Source organism: Etheostoma spectabile, chromosome 4 (genome assembly GCF_008692095.1).
Source record: "Etheostoma spectabile isolate EspeVRDwgs_2016 chromosome 4, UIUC_Espe_1.0, whole genome shotgun sequence".
Lineage (NCBI taxonomy): Eukaryota > Metazoa > Chordata > Actinopteri > Perciformes > Percidae > Etheostoma > Etheostoma spectabile.
In genome coordinates, this window is record NC_045736.1 from 7,149,653 (window position 1) to 7,170,312 (window position 20,660).

At 39.0% G+C, this 20,660-nt stretch overlaps 1 protein-coding gene and 2 long non-coding RNA genes across 7 annotated transcripts in view; 1 reads left to right on the forward strand and 2 right to left on the reverse strand.

Moving 5' to 3' along the window:
* Positions 1-7,208: 7,208 nt before the first annotated feature.
* The window catches only part of LOC116687440 (uncharacterized), a 19,525-nt gene continuing 6,073 nt past the window's right edge, over positions 7,209-20,660 (reverse strand). The window contains exons 2-3 of one of the 2 annotated variants that reach the window (XR_004331542.1): positions 17,843-17,847; positions 7,209-7,588 (exon numbers count right to left, since the gene is read on the reverse strand). This is a non-coding gene — a long non-coding RNA (uncharacterized LOC116687440). The remainder of the gene's footprint in view (positions 7,589-17,842; positions 17,848-20,660) is intronic. The other variant, XR_004331541.1, reaches the window with a different exon arrangement.
* The window catches only part of LOC116687442 (uncharacterized), an 18,408-nt gene continuing 9,920 nt past the window's right edge, over positions 12,173-20,660 (forward strand). Inside the window, exons 1-2 of the long non-coding RNA XR_004331543.1 lie at positions 12,173-12,183; positions 18,869-18,874. This is a non-coding gene — a long non-coding RNA (uncharacterized LOC116687442). The remainder of the gene's footprint in view (positions 12,184-18,868; positions 18,875-20,660) is intronic.
* On the reverse strand, positions 12,472-18,241 carry alas1 (aminolevulinate, delta-, synthase 1). Of its 4 annotated transcripts, none has more exons than XM_032512800.1 (11): positions 18,034-18,241; positions 16,507-16,749; positions 16,158-16,337; positions 15,907-16,053; positions 15,441-15,660; positions 14,756-14,940; positions 14,437-14,616; positions 14,085-14,249; positions 13,265-13,533; positions 12,967-13,129; positions 12,472-12,790 (listed from the first exon to the last, which is right to left on the reverse strand). In XM_032512800.1, the coding sequence occupies exons 2-11, from the start codon at positions 16,715-16,717 to the stop codon at positions 12,630-12,632; spliced, it is 1,881 nt and encodes a 626-aa protein (XP_032368691.1). In that variant the 5' UTR covers positions 16,718-16,749; positions 18,034-18,241; the 3' UTR covers positions 12,472-12,629. The 4 variants fall into 4 exon arrangements, with proteins under 4 accessions (XP_032368691.1, XP_032368692.1, XP_032368689.1 ...); XM_032512801.1 differs by having other exon boundaries at positions 15,946-16,053; positions 16,158-16,340; XM_032512798.1 differs by having other exon boundaries at positions 16,158-16,340.

The following is a 20,660-nucleotide window of genomic DNA, read 5'->3' on the forward strand; positions in this document are numbered from 1 at the left end:
GTGTGTGTAGGATAACCCCTGCCTGTTAGTGTGCTTATGTTGGTCTCTCACATTGTTTATTTGTGAGTACAAAAAAATTTGGTTTACCATAACAGGTAGTTCTAAAGAAACTCATTTCAATCAGGAGAGACTTTGTTGCAGATATGCAAATATTTATTGTACATAAGCATGAGATGAAATGTACCAAGTCTTTGAGGATTAGACCCCCCGATGGAGCCTTGACACTGGCGATGGTGGTGAAAGATCCCGGAGACCAAATGAAGGACCCAGGTGACCGTGGTTGACGATGACCAGAGATGGAAGGAGAGGAAGAGGGTTACACGTTTGTCTGAAAAAAAGCAGCTGATGGCATGAAGAGAAGACATTCAAAGCAGGATGTCATGCTGTGATTGGATCATGAATTTCGTGGCCAATTTTGGTTGGTTTACTGAAAAGTGAACGCCTCTTCACAGCTGAATAGTTTTAGATTGCATGCCAACATCCTCCCATGAGTCACTAAAGAATGGCATGCCTTCTCTCTCCACTCTGCCTCACACCTAGCGGGCAGTGCAGTGCGTGCCTTCCACCTTGATTGGGAGCTTTTTAGAGCTTAGGGCAATTTGTTTTGGCTGCATCTGACCAGACTGGGTAACGTTTAACATAATAGGACAATTTCCAAAGATCCACACACGTCAATGTTTTAACCACGCCCATGGTTATGTGCCTCAAGCAGCCTCACAATTCCCAGTTTAAATATTAACAGATTAATTAAAAAATTACACAACAAAAAACTGTTTGGAACCCTTTGGCTTATATCCCCCAAAAAATTGTAATCCTGCCTTTAGAGCTCATGGTGCACAAGTATTTCTCTAGCTTAAAGTAAAATCATGTAAAACACTTTAATACTTTAACTAGATACTGATTTCTACTTTTTGATTTAGTAATTTCTGCTTTTCTGTGAATGCAGAAGTAATTGTACACTTTGATGGTTCATCTACTTATTTTTGGTCTGTGCATTTAAGGAATTTATGTAAACCGAAAACTTACTTTCTTAAGTTAGTAAATAATAAAGTTCATTTTTTAAATCAGTTTGCAAAATATGAGTCATGGCAGTACAATGCACACAGTGTCTCATTTCCACAACTGGAGCTGATGAAAGAAATGAAAGAAATAGCAGCAGAAATTCTGTAAGTGGTTATTCATTTGGAGTTCAAAGGCTATATTGTGCTGGTCCTGCTGCAGCAAGGAAACATTAAAGTCTTTGTGATGTGTTCAACTCAATGAAAGAATCAAGAGGAAACACTTGAATTAACAGTTGACATCCTTTTAGTTGTTTGATTTTTGTCTAATAAATGCATGACAATACTCTTATAGTGTTAGTATTGCGTGACAGATTTGTTTGTTGAACTTCTTTTTATCGTGTGGCCAAAAGAAAAAGAATGGTGTGTGGCTTGGCCGGTATTAAGGAAAAGGAACTGCTGACCTTATCCAAGACTCTGTGGATGTTATTCTTTTGTTTTGGGCTCACACACATGCATGTACTGGAAAACACAACACAATATATTTTCAGTATATTACTTATGTGAAACTGACGGAAACAAAAATCTTTACAAAAACACAAAAAGACAAACAGCTCAAATGACCCGGTGTTCTTGGTCTACTGGTGGTTTGAATTGTTTGATTGAAATGTCTTGACTTTAAAATTGACCCACCTTTCATAAAATTCCGTTTAGGTAGGTTTAAGACTGCTGTGGAAAGTTGAATCACTTTTTTCCTGAAACTCAAAATTCCATGGATCTTTTGTTTGTGTTTTCAGGCTTTGAACATGTTCTTTTTTCACCAAACACAATGAGACAAGAAGGAAGTAGCAAGACGAACTCTTTGGACATAGAGAGTGACATTTACTGTTAGTACGTTACTTTTACACATCCTTGTTCCTGGTGTGACTTCAGGCAGGCATGGCCAGACTGACTCTGGTTTAACTAGAGTGAAGATTGCAACAGGCAACACATGTTTAAAGAAATTATGTAAGATGCTGACGTGTATTACAACAATACCAGTGCTACCATTAGAATAATTTTTACAGAAAGTCAATTATGTCCTCTCTACCAACAATGACCCCTATTATACTCTCAATAATAACAATAAGAAATACTAGGTTATTTTGACAAATAGAGAAATGAGAGGGAAAAAACAAATAAAAATAGCTTTCCCCTTCAGTGTTATCAATGTTTTGCCCTGATCTGTAACATTTCCTTGTACAGTAGGTGTCTCTAACCAGGGACAGGGGGACATGAAGGGAGAGGAATGTCCAGCTGGTGAGCCTGGACATCGGCCAGTCTGTGAGCATGCAGCAAGGCCAATGTCATCCAAAACGTTAAACTCCTCGTGCACTGCTTTCAATGTTCAGACCCACTGGGTTACATACATGCCCCTGTCAAAGAACTGTAATTGGAAATGCTTTATTTAATGGGTCTATGATTTCTGAATAATTCCTCCCATCATTTCCAAGAGGTCTCCTGGTAAGAACTAGTATTACTAATTTATAGGAGTCTTTAGTAAGTGTACAGCAGGTCAGTACATTGAGAAAATTCTAATTTGTTGACATGCAAGCATACTTTGGCTTAAATTTGATTTTTATGAATAAAATGGTAATGTTCCTGTAATTGGTACCATATTATATTGTTCTATCCACAATACCTCTTAAGGAACTTGATTTATTGTGGATCTGTTAAATAAAGCCTTAAAATTAATGACCCCAAAGACAACAATATTTTATGTATCCTTCTTCATAATGCAGATGGCTCTCAAAACAGAGCACATATTTTAACTGCTATTGTTCGCAAGCTTTGCGTTCTGAAAAAGATGTACACATATTGGCAGCCGTTACTCAACACATCAATCTGGGGAGCAAGAGAGAGAGAGAGTGTGTGTGAGACAGATAATTGTCTCACATTCCTCCAACAAGCCGTACAGGGTGGAGAATGTTGCAGCCTATTAGCTCCCAGAGTTAAATTCCTGTCTGATTTCATGCTCCAGTATGCCAAAGAGGAAACTTCTACAGTCAAATTCTCAGTAAATAAACTAAGCTTTTTAATGTAGCTCCTTTTATGCCTAAAGCAATAATGACTTTATTACGTGGTTAGGGTAGACAGCATCACTTGTATAATAGCAAACAAAGATTAAACAAAGAATATGACGTCAGAACAGGTATTTGTTCTTAGATAGTCAGTACACTGTCTTTTCGAAGACAGGAAGTCTTAATTGGTTCCATGGTTGTTTTTTGTAGCTCTGGTGCAAGAACAGACGTTTCTTTTCTGATCTTTATCACCACAACAGAAATATTTGCGCAACAACCAGTGCAACAACCGCTTGTCCTTGGTGGTTAATGTTAACACATTTACACAAGAAGTCATTGAGCGATTCAGTGTTCACCCAAAGTTGACTCTGTAAAACTGTATAACCCAAAGGAGGCAATGTAAATTTATAATAAAATAAATACTAAATAATAAAGTTACCAACTTTTATCAATTTATTTGATTGACTCTTTGGTTAGAAAAATTGTGTCTCTGACCACGAATAGATTAGATAACGTCACCATTTCAAAGCTGCCATGAGACTGGGTTGTTTATACAGTTGCTGTATTATAAATGCAATGGACTGAATGGACATCCATAGATTTTAATGCATTGTATTACTCATAATAACTCTTAAAATGTGCATGTCACCATAATGAACAAATGTGAAACGGGTCAGTGTACAATACTAGGTATTTGGAAGTGTGAATGGAGTTTGGGTTGTTAATAAATGTTATGTGACAAGCTGGGCCACCAAAGACTTGCACTATGCAGTTTACAGTATAACTGCTCCACAGACGATTAAACAAACAAATGATTAAACATTACATCAGTTTAATCATTTTCATCACAGCAATGACGTTGCACAGACCTCACATATCCTTAAGACACTTTTCTATGTACACTGAACAAAATTATAAACGTAACACTTTTATTTTTGCCCCCATTTTTCATGAGCTGAACTCAAAGATCTAAGACTTTTTCTATAAACGAAAGGCTTATTACTTTCAAGTGTTGTTCACAAAACTGTCTAAATTTGTGTTAGTGAGCACTTCTCCTTTGCCGAGATGATCCATCCACCTCACAGGTGTGCATATGAAGATGCTGATTAGACAGCATGATTATGGCACAGGTGTGCCTCGCGGAATGGCTGCGGATCCGCTCCGGAACGGCTGCGGAGTCATTAGGTTTCCATTAAAGTCAGTGTGTGTATTTTCACTGACTGCGGAACGGCTGTTCTCTCTGTCCCAGAGCTTCTATTTTTGCCAGACACCGGAGAGCTCCGCAGCAATTCAGCACATGGCAGATAATGTAGGACAGGAAATCGAGCAGAGAAACAAATAAAACATCCGGTTCATTTTCAAAATAAAACAAAACATGCTCACTGTGGATCATATTTCACTGCCCTAGACCTTTACAACACAGCACAGACTTGTTTCCCCTCTGCCTCTGAATGGAAACAAACTGTTTTTGTTTTTGTGGTTCTATTCTACATGAATTTGCGAGATCTTGTGGGTCCTCGTGACTTCAGCTGTCAGTCATGGCCGCAGCCGTTCCGCATCAAATCCGGACATGGTGGGTATTGAGGGATGCACGCAGCGGAGCCGATCCGTAGCTTATCTGCAACTGGTGGAAATCAGGTGTTAGGCTGGCCACAATAAAAGGAAACTCTAAAATGTACAGTTTTACTGCATTGGGGGGTTCCGGGAGGGGTCCGAAAAACAGTCAGCATCGGGTGTTGTGATTATGGTTAGGGATCTATTTCTCTCTCTCGACCTAACTGCAGTTCGTCGTCACAACCGACTTGAGTGGGCAAATGCTCACATTCGATTGCGTCTGGCACTTTGGAGAAATGTTCTCTTCACGGATGAACCCTAACCCTGACCATAACCCCAACCATAACACCAGATACTGACTGGCTTTCGGACTCGTCCTGGACGCCTGCTGTTGTGGAGACGTGTAACATCTTGTTGCTTTGGTGTGTTCTGAGGCACTTTTTGGACCAACTCAGGGAGACCAATCAGTCAAACTGCCTTTTCTGCCGAGGGTTGTCAGGTTGGTGTGCCAGGGGCACAAGGCACACTTGTGCAACAATCATGCTGTCTAATCAGCATCTTGATGTGCCACACCTGTGAAGTGGATGGATTATCTTGGAAAAGGAGAAGTCAGACACATGCAACATTCACTCTTCATTTTTTAGACCAGAAAAGATGAAATAATGAAACAGACACATGGTCACATTCCTGAAAGCCCAAGTTTTAGACCCTGTTAAAAGTTAATGAGGTAAGTGTTACAAGCAACCAAAACATGACACTGTTTACGTAAAAAGACCATTCCTATTTAAATAACTTTTCATTTCAAACCTTTAGAATTACATTAAGATAGCAGCAAAAGCATTTTGACAATGTGACACAAGTATTTATTTGAATCACGGAAAGCAGAATTGAAACCAAGTTGCAGCTGGTGCATTTCTTTAATTTGAGGTTGACAGTGCTTGGGACTTTCTGCCTCTCTGAAAAACATTCGGCTTTTCAAACAACAAAAAAAACTCTTTAAATCTCGAATCTATCTAGAGCAAAGAACACTGACCCCGATAAAGTAACAACTGTATCTATTCTAATTCCTTGAAAGGCATTAGAACACAGAGAGAAGAAATGATCATGTCTCATTTCAAAGAAAATAAATGTTGGATGACACTGCAATCCTAATAATGGAAGTATTGTTTTCAAAAAACCCAGCTGCAACAAGGGGGCTCTCTGAAAACACAGAGGAATGTTTAAAACTTTGAAATCTAATGCTGTTTTAATCAGCCACACAGACACATGATGACAAGGTTATATACAGAGATTTCATGAATACAAAATCTTGTCTTCATGGAATGTGTGTGTGTGTGTTGTGTGTGTGTGTGTGTGTGTGTGTGTGTGTGTGGTGGTGTGTGTGTGTGGTGTGTGTGTGTGTGTGTGTGGTGTGTGTGTGTGTTGTGTGGTGGTGTCCGTTGTGTGTCGTGTGTGTGTCGTGTGTGTGTGTGGTGTGTGTGTGTGTGTCTACCTGGTGTTCATGCAGGTTGTTAAACCAGTCAATTGTTGTCTGTTCATTACACACCTTGGTGCTCACTTATGAGGAAATTACCTTTCTGAAAAGAGATTTTCTATTCTGTAAACCTTTCTGTTAGAGCTCTAACAGACATTGGCCTTCAATCAGTCAAGCTGTCTGGTACATTTCTGACATCAATATCTTTGAGACAAACTGTTTCAAGGTTGGTCTTGGGTGGTTGGTTTGCAGCTAATGCTAACCAAAACTGAACACCTTAACAATGTGTGAATCGTTTGCAAGGAAATATTTTAAGTGCTAATGCAATCAACTATGTAGTAACTATGTAGTAATAATAATAATCAACAGGTAGTCGTTGCATAACCAGATAATATACAGTTATAGGAGGCCAAATGATATATTAGACCTAACCCTTTGTGAATGTAATTTTAACTTTGTCTATTTATAACTCCATGGCCTACCTGAAGCGGTATGTGTTTCAGAGTTAATAGTATTCGTTCAGTTTAGACTGAGATGGACCAAGCTAACCTAACCAACATTTTTTTGAGGTGTATTGCGTTACTTGGGGAAATGTAATTTAAAATACTCAGTTCCGATTTTTACTAAACTGCATTTTGATCAAGTGTCCAGTCAGACATCTTTCAATCAGACATTTCCTCTTTTGCTCCTCAATCTAAATGAGTATCGGAAGGACTGGGATGTTTCAAATGCAGCGTGAATGCTAAAAATACTGTGGATAAAGTAAAAAAAAACTGTTCACACATTTGAGGGCATGGGCTTCAAGGAGTATAACATGAGGCTAACTGTAGTTGATTTCTGACCCATGCATTAAACATTTGACCTACTTAAAAAAAAAAACAGATTTCTGAGAACATAGACCCCTTTGAAAGGTCTCTTTAATGTTTCATATTACCAGTTTTTGTACTTAATGTAGTTGAGTGATAGCTAAGTGAACAATTATAACTAGGCTGTTTAAACTTAGCTTAGCTTTTTGTCTTCTCTGCCATTAATACAATCAAACAGAGTCACTGAAACCTCTGGTGAACTCGTATTCTTTCTCAAAAAATGTTGAGTGAATTGATTAAGCTCAGTAACCAGTGGCGGCTTGTGTTTCAGAGGACGCTAGGGCACCGCCCCCATCAAATTCCAGAAACATAAATGTAAACAAAAATGAAAATAAAAATGAAAAATAAAATGAAATAGTTTACTCATACAATTACCCTTCTGGTAGTAAGAGCCTCAGCATTTAATAAAAAACTGGCTTTAGTCAATTAACTATATTCTATGTTTAAATATGTTTCATGCGGTTTCATGGGCATGAATGCCGGAAAAATGGATGTCCATCTGAGCCCTTAAACTTTCGACAAGCATGTGATCTGAAGCTGGTCTCTAATTGGTTTCTTAAAGATTCTCCTCCCGACGCGCTGCATCCCTGGCGAATCAGAATTGGATCCATGTTATTTTATCCAATCTGATTAATTCTCGTGTACACAAACACGTTTATCTAGTTTTTTTCGTGATTGTCAACACGTTTTTTAAACTAATGTATTTCAATGGGAAGCATCTTTAAAGCCTGGAAATCCGTATAGGGAGATTGGTTGGGGTGGTGGATGGGTCAAACAACACAGGAGACTGGGGGTCGTGTCCTGCGTGTTACATTTCCTAAACTCGACCACCGCTTTCTTCTGTTACTAAACCCAACTGTCCCGTTATTCTTTTCCCAAACCCAACCTGTCCCGCCGTATACAGCAGTGCAATTGTTGATATAAAAAAACGTACTGACCAACATGAAAAAATGAGATAAACGTGTTTGTGTACACAAATCAAATAGATTAAATGACGTGACCGTTTCACGAACTGCCGTGAGACTGTGCTGGCAGGCGATACCGTCACACCATCCCAAATCTTGCTGACAAATCACTGGTGGAAATCACGCTGGAAGAATCAAAGGGGATAAAGGATTTTGGACCAGACCAACCCAATTTACAAATCCAGCAGCAGGCTGAGGCCAGTGACCTCTTGTTATGCGAAACGGAGTTGGCTGGCTGGATGTGATGTTAGCAGTTCCTTTTTTTGCTATCCCTGTCTTTTATTTCAAAGTGCCGGCACTGAGGTTTTGTGGACAACAACAACTGGCATAAGAGTCGACCTAAAACATTTCCCTGAAAAATACAAACGTCATGAAAGTAGTTGCAGACATCTTAAAATAGCATGAAGCTAACATTTTTTGGCAAAGTTAGCGTTGCTCAACAACTAGACGAAGGATACAGGATTAGCATCAGAAGCCACAATTAAGAGGTGACAAAAACATTGACTGATGCTTTCCAGGATAATAGACATTTTGTGGAGCAACGAGCAGGAAAGATTTTTTGAGTTCATCCCTCTGCAGTCAGCTACAGCTGAATCCGTTGCTACAGCATTATCAACACTGTTTTTGGGCACAGAGATAATCTCATTTGCTGTTTTGAGCGCATACAAGACTCAAGTGACTTTGACCCCAATACTATCAGAGAAGCAGGAGCACTGGCCATGCTACTTGAGAATCAGGATTTTAAGTTATTTCTGGAACTTTATCACCACATACAGACACAGAGATGTCAAGAAATGTGCAAGTACAAATACTTTGTTATCTTACTTAAGCAGAACTTTGGGGTATCTATACTTTAATGGAGTATTTATTTCACAGCAGACGTTTTACTTCTATTCCTTACATTTTCACGCAATTATCTGTACTTTCTACTCCTTACATTTTAAAAATAGCCTCGTTACTCCTACTTCAGTTTGGCTTGTTTTAATTCCGGCTTGTCATCATCTAAAAAAAAAAAAACACAAAAAAAAAACACAAAGCAGTACTTTTAAACTGGGCAAGACAACCAGCACTACTTTATTTAAACAACTATATATTTTGTAATGAAGAAGAGCAAGACAATATGTTACAAGATTCAAGTTACAAATACAACAAGAAGAGGTTGTTTTTTTTAACTCTATCCTCCCACACATTACCAAAAGCATATTAACTATTTATATTAACATACATTTTGCTCTCCTTTCCTTCTGACCAGCATATATGTCTCAATGACTCTCTGATTAATGTCAGTCATCTCAGTAACAAGTCTCTTTTCCATGGACAGCATGGCCAGTGCATTCTGCCTCTCCTGGGTCAAGGTGTTTCTGAGAAACGTTTTCCTTCTTTTCAAGGTTGAGAAGCACCGAGGTCGTGGGTGTGGTAATGACAACAAGGTGGCCCAGACACGGTGGCCGGTGAAGGAGAAATGTGCCCTAGTGTGTCTCAGGATGGTGTCACAGATGTACAGAGATAACCAAAAAACATACATATACAGCATATATTTTTGGTGGGTAGTTTATGATTTCATATTTCATTGGTTCATTTCTTTTTATGTTGCCAATTTATTCTTTTCAGGATGCTGTTGTATAATATTAAAATTATGATGTTTGTAAGGATGTATAAAAATACATACATCAAATAATACATGTAAATAATAAATTATTTACAATAATGTAAAATGGTATTTTGACTGACTTCTACAACAAACTCACGTATTATTGGGTGAGGTATTGGCTGAACATTGCCAATACCCATGTTGGGTGTTGTTTTTGTATAAGTGGGTGTGTGTTCTCTCATTGTGGGGTTTCCTAAGTGCCGTTCAGAATCTGTTATCAAGCAGCTAAGCGGAATCATTCGATGTGAGAAATATTAGACTCCAGTGTAGGTTTCATTGGTACTTGGTTTCTTTTGTCTGGACCGTGAGAGTTTGGAAGCAGAGCAGGAACCAGTAGTTATGGAAATGGTGAATAAGGTTGTTAAGCACATGCTCAACAGATATGCCTCAGACGTCTGAAGAAATTAAGCACATACTGACATATCAGTCCAGTCCAGCTTACCTGATCAATAAACTGGAATGAAAACACACAACAACCAGAGCAGACTGTATCTGCTTAGGACACTCAGGTCATTTTGTGGTGCAGGGGCCTCTGCTGAGGACCTTTTATCACATGGTGGTGTCAGATATTTTCTATGGAGTGGTCTGCTGGGGCAGTGGCATTGCGGTGGCAGATAGGATAAGACATGACAGACTGATTGGAAAGGCCAGTTATGTTTTTACATGCCCCCTTGACACCATGGAGGTGGTTGGAGACAGGGACATAGTGGATAATTATCCACCATGATGGAAAACTCATCCTATTGCATGCAGGATCCTCTGAAGGCACTGAGCAGCTCCCTTAGTGACAGGCTGCTGCACCTGTGTCAAGGAGAGATACCACAGTCCCAATAGACCACATGGGCAAATCCCACACACACACACACACACACACACACACACACACACACGCTGCAAGATTGGGAATTTCCCTGTTATTACTGTAATAAAGAATTTTGAATGTGGAATATGTGAATTTACATTCAAAAATTGTATATACCAACATATGTACATTTTACAATTGTATATAATGACATTACTGAAGTCCATTTGCACACCAAGCCGATACACACAATAGCATGTTAATATTTATATAACTTATATACTTCTATGAAAAAGGAGACAATGTAATTGATGGCAGAGATCTGGATATGGTAAAAACTGAAGTCCCTTTTTCAAGCCACATGTAAGACATTCTTAGGTTTTAGGTTGGTTTTTTTTAGACGATTTGTTCAGTTTTTATGGTGTTGTATAGAGCTAGACCAGTGGCTGAGTGTTGTCATCAATCATAAAATGTGGCATTGAAAAACAAAACACTGGCACAGAAAAGAGTTCCACTAAAAAACAAAAACACAAGCGAATATCAAAAAACGATTGACAAATATGTATTTAATATGTAAATTACATTTTCATACATTATAGAAATACATTTTCACAACATTAGGCAGTGATAAATCCCCTTTAACATGTTTGTGTGTGTGATGATCTTATGTATCAAGTTTATTGATGAGTCAAAAGTGGAAGCATTATTATTTACACAAAGCAGTGGAAACATCAATTCTCAGTAACAGCTACACCCATTTTTCCCTTCCTAGTGTTTTTCTGCCTCTTATGAAGCAACAGTGGCTTAAACAACACTTGAACACTTGGGACAGTTAAATGAATTAACTGTCTATGGAAGATTTTATTTAGAGCCCGTGTATGCTCACATTTATCCATACGGTTTAAATGAAAGTGGTGTTACATCAGATAGTAGTGCTACAAGGCTTATCCAAATCATTTGATCAGACCTGCCTGCGTTCATAACCGTGGTATCATTTCAACTTTGCAAAAACAGTGAACTTGACCTATATCTATGAGAGGCTCTGAGGCGTATGTGGACCCTGAAGATGTATGCATGTATGGTTGTGAACTAGTGACCTCAGAGAACATTTATGCAATCTGCATCTTAATTTACAGGTTAGAATGTCCCCCTGAGACAACTACAGCACAAGATTTCCCATGATAAAATGGCACGACGTGCAAACCATATTCTTTACTCTTTGTTCGTCAAAGTAATTGTAAAAATCCTCAACCCTTGTCTGTCCTTATATTAGTTAATGTGTTATTTTTCAAACATTAACATTACTTTTTTTCATTGCTTTCTTCTCTTCTATTGTTTGTTTCCTTCTTTTCATTTTCCTGTGTGTTCTGTTAAGCACTTTGGATCAACTGTGTTGAGTTTAAAGCGCTACATAATTAAAAGTTAATTTGAAATAAGGGCCACTTGCGTTTACACCTAACAAGTTTGAAACAACAATGGACACAACTAACAAACCAACTAAGTTCATTACGCAATAATACATGGTCAGCTAGCCTACCACCATTACCATGTGAAGGTTTTAATGCTTATTTGCTACAAATTGCAGTGATAGTATTGTCTTTTCCAGGGTTTATCAGTACTAAGCAAAAAAACAACCAATGTCCTACATTTGTCACAAGCAGGCCAGTGGATTAATAATGTTACCAACACCGCCATCAGTACAACAAAGATTAGGTTTTCTGTTGTTGCGACCCAGTTATTCATACCTTTTACAAAAGCGTTTTGTAAGAGTTTTACCTCTGAGCCTCAGAACTATGTAAGTCAATGTTAACCTGTCCATTCAATAAAAATAAATACAATTAAATTGCTCAGTTATAGCATTATTAACCTATTTTAGAATATGTAATTATGTCAGCAGAAGGACAATCTGAACACTTACAATTATTTATATTTATGTTTCCTTGTAGGGACTACTATAGGACAACACAAAGAATTAAAAGTGTTGAATAAAAGGCAGTCAAAGGTTTATGGTTATGGCACTGCTTTTTCTTATTCATGGTTCCTTTTAAGATCAGCATTTGTATAAATATGAACAAACAAACACATTTTCTTTCCTTCTCATATTTTATTCGGTGCATATATATATAACATCTGAACATAGAATATTTAAAATAATGTTTAGGAGGACTTCTCAAAGATAATGAATACATTCTATGACAGTGATGGAGGAATGGGTGTTGAGTGTTTATGTGCCGTCTCTAGGTGCAGTAGAGAGTAGTGTTATGCGCAGGCTGAGATAGGGTGGCTGAGGCCGTTGAAGAACGACTTTTCACGATCGCTCATCACCTCAAAGTGCAGCGGCTGCTGGCAGAACGTGCACTCTGCTGATGAGTGGGGCTTCAGCTCCAGGCCTACTTCCTTCCATGTGTGCACCAGCTTGTCTGTGGAGGGAAAACGGGAAAGTTAAATTTTACTACTGAGAGAAAGCTACAGTTATTTACCACATGCATGCTGATTAACTTCAGTCAACTTTTTGTTGCTATTTGACCAAAACTAAGTTTTTTAACTAAATGTATTTTAACTGAAAAACATTAACAAGACTACTAGATGTTCTTACCAACAAAGTATTTCATCATCTCAGGGTTGTGGTGAGGCGTTGGAGCGATACGTAGAAGCTCTTCTCCTCTGGCAACGGTAGGATAGTTGATGGCCTGCACATAGATGTTGTGGCGACTCATCATGAGGTCACACACCTCTGTGTTTTTCTCTGCATCTGATACCTAAAAATAATAAAAGAAACACACATGATGATTAGAATAAAGCCATTGGGGAGACACACTAAGGACTTCTTTGTGTTTTTAATTACAACATGTCATATTTAATGTCATTAGGTGCCAAATTAAATGATAAATTACCCGGACTGGGATGATGTGGCTGGGGCAGTGCACCACTGGCAGCCCCGAGTCCATCAGCATTTGTCTGAGCAGCTTGACGTTGCGCTGGTGTTTGCGTCTCAGTGCGCGGCCCTCTTCCCCTTTAAGAACCTGGATTGAGTTTTTGGCTCCTTGTAAGAGCATTGGTGGCAGAGAGGTGGTGAAGATGAAACCAGCGGCATAGGAACGCACCGTGTCCACCAGAGCAGCAGTGCTTGCGATGTAGCCGCCCACACAGCCGAAGGCCTTGCCTGGAAGAGGACATGACACATGGGTGGTTATTCTTCGATCTGGGTTGTTGCTACAGCTCCAAAGACAACATTTTATATAATTTCAGTACAGTCACTACATTATTCTCAGTGGTCTATGCAAAATCTCAGAAACTAGATCATTCGGAAATACAGGAGCTGTACAGCTCTCTGTTGGGAACAGAGCTTAACAGTGACACACAGACGCAAAGAGTCATTCAATAAGAGCGCAACAAGAGCCCTCAGTCTCCTAGCAACAGAGCTGCTCTGGCTTCTTTAAGCCCCCTGGCATATTGGTTGACACGGATGAGGCTTGATCCTGAGTATAACAACAAAACAGAGATTCCCACTTGCTTGGAGTAGTTACCTATTCTGATTCATAAACATTTATAAATTAAGAATATAGGATAAAGATAAATATAGTAACACAACTAGCCATTCATGCCAATTATAAATGGTTCATTTAATGACCGAAGAACATTTTGGCACGGCTTCAAAGTCGTAATGCTTAGCAGAACAACAGTATTTAGTTTGAATAGAGACTCCATGCTGACCTAGTGTCCCTGAGATGATATCCATCTTGTGCATGATGCCATCCCTGTCTCCGATGCCCCCTCCTCTGGCGCCATACAGGCCCACGGCGTGAACCTCGTCTACAAAGGTGATGGCACCAAACTCATGGGCCACGTCGCACATCTCCTCCAGCGGACACACAGCACCTGTGTTACAGAAAGAAAGGATCAGCATTTCCTTTGCTAGACAACAATCAAATAATGTTTTGTACAATCTATATTCCTGCCATCTCAGCGATTCCTAATTTTTCAAGAAATCAAAAACCAAGTAATAAGCAAGTTTAATTTTTTTTGTTTTTTTAAAGTAAAAGTAAAGGGACCATCCCAAACTAACCATCCATGGAATGGACGGTCTCAAAGGCCACAATCTTGGGTTTTGTAGGGTCTCCCTTCTGTAGAAGCTCTCGGAGATGGTTGGTGTCATTGTGGCGGAAAATAAATTTCTTAGCACCGCTGTTCCTGATACCCTGGATCATTGAGGCGTGGTTGCCTGCATCAGAGTAGATCTCACAACCTAAAATAGTGCGGAAGAAAGAACAAGTGAAACTGGGAGCTTGCATCAAAGATACTCTATCTGTTGCATTACTATCACACAATAATTACTGACGTATATAAATGGTGAATTTATTGCAAAGATAGACATTGTTGTATACCAGGTAGCATTTTGGCGAGGGTGAAGAGGGTGGAGTCATTGGCGACAAAGCAGGAGGTGAAGAGCAGTGCAGCATCCTTATTGTGAAGGTCAGCCAGTTCTTGTTCCAGTTCCACGTGGAACTTACTGGTCCCGGAGATGTTCCTGGTGCCGCCTGCCCCTGAACCATACTTTCTCAGAGTATCCCTAGAAACAGAGAAAGACAAACTATACAGTTTTGTGTTTGTTTTTTGAAGCTGCTCAGAAAATGTATGTCAGATGGAAGCTTAAGGGGGGTTACAACTACAACAAATAAAATAAGTAAATAATTAAGCAGGAGAGTTGCTTGGTAGTAAGTGACACCTTGGTTCAAAGGGATTTAGCTACACGGGGTAAGAGAGCTGGGCAAGCTCTAACAAGCTGAAAAGAAAAAGAAGAAAAACATCCCCACCTCAGAGGTTCAGGTGTAACCTATGGCCAACTAACACTCCCACAAACAATGGACTGAATCACCCATCGGTGTCAGGTTGTATTCAATTATGTGCAGTGTCTCATCTTTTTTCTCACTCTCCTAACTCACCAAGGCATCAATAAGAGACGTGGACAGCCAAGAAAAACATTTGTCTCATTACTTTTAAACACATCTAAACCCATGGGACTGAATCAGGTGTTTTTCCTCCAACACACATAACTCCTCCATTACTCACACAATGGATTGCACGACCCGTGGGTGTCGACTCATGCCCAGGTAGTCGTTGCTGCACCAAACGGACACCTCCCTCTTGGCCTCTAAAGAACCGGTGAAGTCTTCGGCCATGGGGAACTCGTTGGCCAGACGATTCACAGTCTTGAACACACGGTATGTGTGGTCACTCTTCTTCTCTTCTATCTTTTTCTCAAAAAAGAGATCGTATTGGTAGCGGGACACTGTAACAGAACAGGAAGGCAAAGCTTGCTTAATGTGGCTTGCACTGTGAAGGATGTAGCAATGCCTAGCATGATGAAAGTCTCAGCTCCCCTGATTCAAAACATACAAACTTCAAAGTGACTATTTGGTAAGTAAACTTCATTAGGAGAGAGAAATTGTTGCTAGTATGATCACAGTTTCTCAAGCATTCTGTGTCTAGATTTTTTCATGTTAACAAGTTGTCAGAGCACCCAAATAAAACTTACTTTTGCCTGGCAGGTTGTCCTGCAGCAAATGGGAGACGCCTTTAGGTCGCTGTTTCAGGAGGGTCTTCATTAGATTAGTTTGTTCCCCTCCACTTCCCTGAATGGAACTGGCCAGGGACGGCTTCTTCAATTGGGCAGTGGACACTTCTGCAAAAAGGTTAAGAGATGACAAAAAGAAAATGGTATCAAATGATGTACAAAAAAGATGGGCCCAAACAGGGAAGTCTAATTAATGTCTCAACAACGCTTACCTTTCTGAACAGTGCGGACTTCCTGAACATCCTCTTGGAACTCCACGCCGACCTGGCGGACCACATTGCTGTTCTTCTGGCCCATCTCAGCTGCCAGGAAAGGGCATTTGGAAGCCACCTGGCCTGAGGTTGGCATAGGGTGGCCACCTGGCAGCTTAGGATCCCCTTCCTGTTTGCGGCCTGCTGGTGGACAAAAGAAGTTTCAGACTTTGATACTAACAACCTTTAAACAATATTACATACAGGAATAATTCAGCTATCACATTGACAGGAATATTTCCCTTGATATAGTATACCTACCTAATTTAATAGGCTAAAAAAAGTATCTCTACTCCTTTGTCACCCTCACCTTCACTGGCAGACATGATGTCTTCCATCTTCTGACGGGAGGAAGAGGAGGAGCAGAGAGCACGAGCCATTGATGGAGCCATAGGTTTAGCGGCAAGCTCCATCATAATGGGACATTGCTGTGCGTACACCACCATAGACTTTTTGGACTGCTGGAAAAAAGCCTGGGGCACACGAGCCAGGAATGGGCAGCGACGCATGATCACATCCATTGCAGCCGTGGTGATGATGATTGTCCAGAGTTCTAAAGGAGACAGTTGAAACTTATTTGAAACTTGTGCGAAGTGTGGTCAGTTCAGTTACATCTTTTAATGTGATGAGCCCTTGTTTTACCATAAATGCAAGCAATCCATTCAAACAGTTTGTGTAATTAACACACATTATCTCATTCATATACTGAATATATAATTCACATTTAAGTAAACAGCTTGTTCTTTTAGTGCAGGCAATACAGGTGTTGGGAGTCTGTTGGTAGAAAAGTGTTCCCTGAAATTTTTCACACTGAGATCAGTGGATATTTTTTATTGCTGAGGAAAGATGTCACTGTCAGGTTTTATAACATTTATGAAACTTTTAGCACAAGGTCAACCTCATGGAAATTTAATGGACTTTTCATGGAACTTTAGGCTGTTATATCACAATACCCCACCCTCATTGGGGTTAAAAGTTGTGCTAGTATTTCCTCTAAAGCCTAAAACATATTTGTGAATATTAGTTTTCCAAGTTTCTGTCACGTAACCTTTACTTAACAGTCATATTTATTTGACTGGATGAAATGCTGGGATCACTGCAACAGGTGTCTCTATGCTTTAAAAAGGAAAATCCCATATCTTACGTCTATCCCTGTGTCATAACCACCCCCACAGTAAAAGTCAGGTCTACACATTCCTAGTCAGAGCAACCACTCCCACACCTTGCCCCACTGTAAATTCAAGAAAAAGAGATTTTAGCCGGTAAAAACTTGAAATGAACACTTAAGTGTCACTAACTTAAAATAAAAAAGAGATTCAAGAGCTACTTAACAAGCCCATTTGGATGATAATGTTGAACGTATTGCTGTGTTCCGTCAGCCTCTGTAACCTGATTTCCTAGTATGTGCTTACTTGCATCGTATAATTTTACCTGCCGAATAAAAACATTCGCTTTGACAGAAGCCTCTAGCTAGAGAATTTAACGTTATGGTTATTACAACCTTGACAAGTTAAGACACTGAATTGTTTGGGGTTCATAAGGACCTTGACCCTTAAAGTGCTGTTCCGTGTTAACTCGCAAAGCATTCCGTGGTTAACGTTATAACACATTAAGAAAGCAAGAGTCACGACGTGTCCGTCTTTAACGTTGACTTTCGTAATAGGTTACCCTAGCTAGTGAGACTAAACGTTAACCCGACAGCTCTTGATCCATGCAATAACGTTAACATGCCGGTTGACCGAGCGTTAATGTTAACGAGGCTGCTGACATTAGCTAGCTAAGAAGCTACAACCAAAAGTAGAGATGATGACAACCAAATTAGAAACTTACCTCTTACCTCTTTAAAACTCGACGCTTCAAATGTAGTATAGTTGGCCGAATAATAGCAGCGAAGCTAATCTAATGCTGCACTCTGAATAAAACGACCCGTTTTTGAAGACAGTGAAAGAAGAGACTACTTCGTTATCCTGCACTGAGGACGAACGAAAAGGACGAGGACGTGTGAGTGCTTATAAGAGCTTCCAGTGCTGATACCGCTTGGAAGTATCGCGAGATGTCATTCGTTACGTCAAAGGCGTCTGTGACTCATGCATGTGATCAGTCTGAGAAAACTAATATACATCTATTCTGGGAGTGCCGGTTTTCTGTAGAATTCTGGGAAAAAAAATTGAAAATTACTTAAATATTCAAAAGAATCACCAAAATACCAAAATAAATTAGAAGCAAAAGATGTTATTCTCAACTACGATCACAAAAACAAAAAATTACACAGGATTGTCAATTTACTAATTTTACAAGGGAAATTTCATATCCATAAAGCATAATCGCGGCCAGCTTTTACTCACTTCAGAAGTGAATTTCGAAACTTTTGTGAGTCTATCCAAATCATTAATAGTAAGAAAACTATCTATATAGCTGTTCTACTGCAAGATTTTAAGTAATTATAATTACATAGCCTCAAACCCATCTCATCTTGTCTTTTTTTGCTGTTTATGTTTTACTCCACTCTTCTAAATTTTATTTATTTGTATATATTTATTCATATATATTTCTTTTATTTTTCAAGTTACTCTATAATATTCACTGGCTAGAAATGAAAAAAATCCTTCTTTTTTTGTGATGCCAAATTCTTCAATAAATATATAACACGTTTGTAAAGTTAAAAAAAAAAGGGATCAGTCTGAGATTATACTGTGCACCGGGTGGAAATGAAGATTCTTTTGTATGATGTATGATGCCAAATTGTTTGAACATTGTGTAACATGTTTGTAAAATTTGCAAAACAAAAAAAGGGATCAAATAGTCTTGTCATCTCAAGTAGGGAATTTTCTCCGTAGATGGTTGAATGTATAACTACTAGCCTATTCTTGATATGTTTTGTTTTTTTAAGCAATAAGTCACTATACATTTATTAAAATCACTGACACTTTCTAAGAACTTCAAATTCACAAGGACAGTAATGCCTATCTGTCAAAAGTGTAGGCTAATCTTAAAATGCTCCTTCGAATGTTGTATGGCTAACTTTGATACAGTAGTGTTTCTAGTAGTAGTAGTAGCAGTAGTAGTAGTAGTACTAGTAATAGTTGTAGTGTGCATTCTAATTAGCTGATGTGGTGGAGTAGAGAGATTTCTTGTGCACATGTGACCTCTGGTGTTGAAAATAAGACAGTGAACCAGAGCTGTTTTTTGAACACAACGCTACGTTCTTGAAATTGTGTTGATGAGAAAACTTAATATGTACACATTTGTTTTCTTGTGTGATTTTTGCAAACAATGGAGGAAGTAAATGTGAGTTTTACACCTGTGCTTTTAATATTTGAACAACAGGATAACACTTAAAGTTGATTAACATATGCTCCCAGTAGCAAGCGTATTGGGTACACCCTATCAACCTACAACTAGGGATGCAATGGTATGAAAATGTAACCTCACGGTTATGGTGACCAAAATGATGACGGTTTTCAATATTATCGCGGTATTTTTAAAAGTGTGTTCAATGCCTTTAGCAGCAACTCTTTTCCTGCACGTTCTGCAGACAGGATAACGATCTTCAATCAGCTGTCCTTTGGCATTCTTATAATAACCAAAATATGCCCATGCTTCAGACTTAGTCCTCTCAGAGGGCTGATAAATGTCCTGCGTGTTGTCATCTTCTCCTTCCGCCATGATTCCAACTTCAAGAAACGTGCGTTGTAGGCTACGCAGTGTGCCTGCGCGGCAACTTCAGGAGACTCGGATGAGGCTGGGAAGGATTAAACACACGGTTTCCACACCGTGGTAATCCACAACAATAAATAAATAAAAACGGTAGTTGTTGTCATCAACATTTTTTTCATGATTTATTGTTAGACCGGTAATCATCCCTATCAACAACCCTGATATAAAAAAAATTCAACCAAAAACAACCCTGTAATAGTTCCTACCTTTATAAATAACGCTCAGTTATTGCGATAGTAATTATAGTATAGATAGTTATAGTTTTATTTTCATACTGGCCTACGGTCTGCCCTCATCAATATAAATGGTGGTGTCAAAAAAACATAAACAAACAAAGACACCACTAATCCCTTAGATGTAGATGTACTAAAGGTTACAACAACACACATTTCTTCATGTCATAGATCCATCCCATTGCCATTGTTTCTGGATAGTGACACCATTGTGGCATTTTACCAGTGCTCCATTAAAGTGCGAACAAACATAGAGAGTGGATTAACAATTTTGACATTTGCTTTACAACTGCAGCCTAATGATTTTAAATAGATTTAAAACCTGCAAAACAAAAAATTGAATGACACATCTTAAAAGAGTGTTTCCGAATTGTCTTCTGAATTAATGAAGCAAATAACTTTGGCTGCAAATTTCAATTCATTTCTGTGTTGTCTAAATGTGGTCTTACAGTCCGCATCATCAATGCTCAGCATAGATAGTCTTAAATATATATATATATATATATATATATAT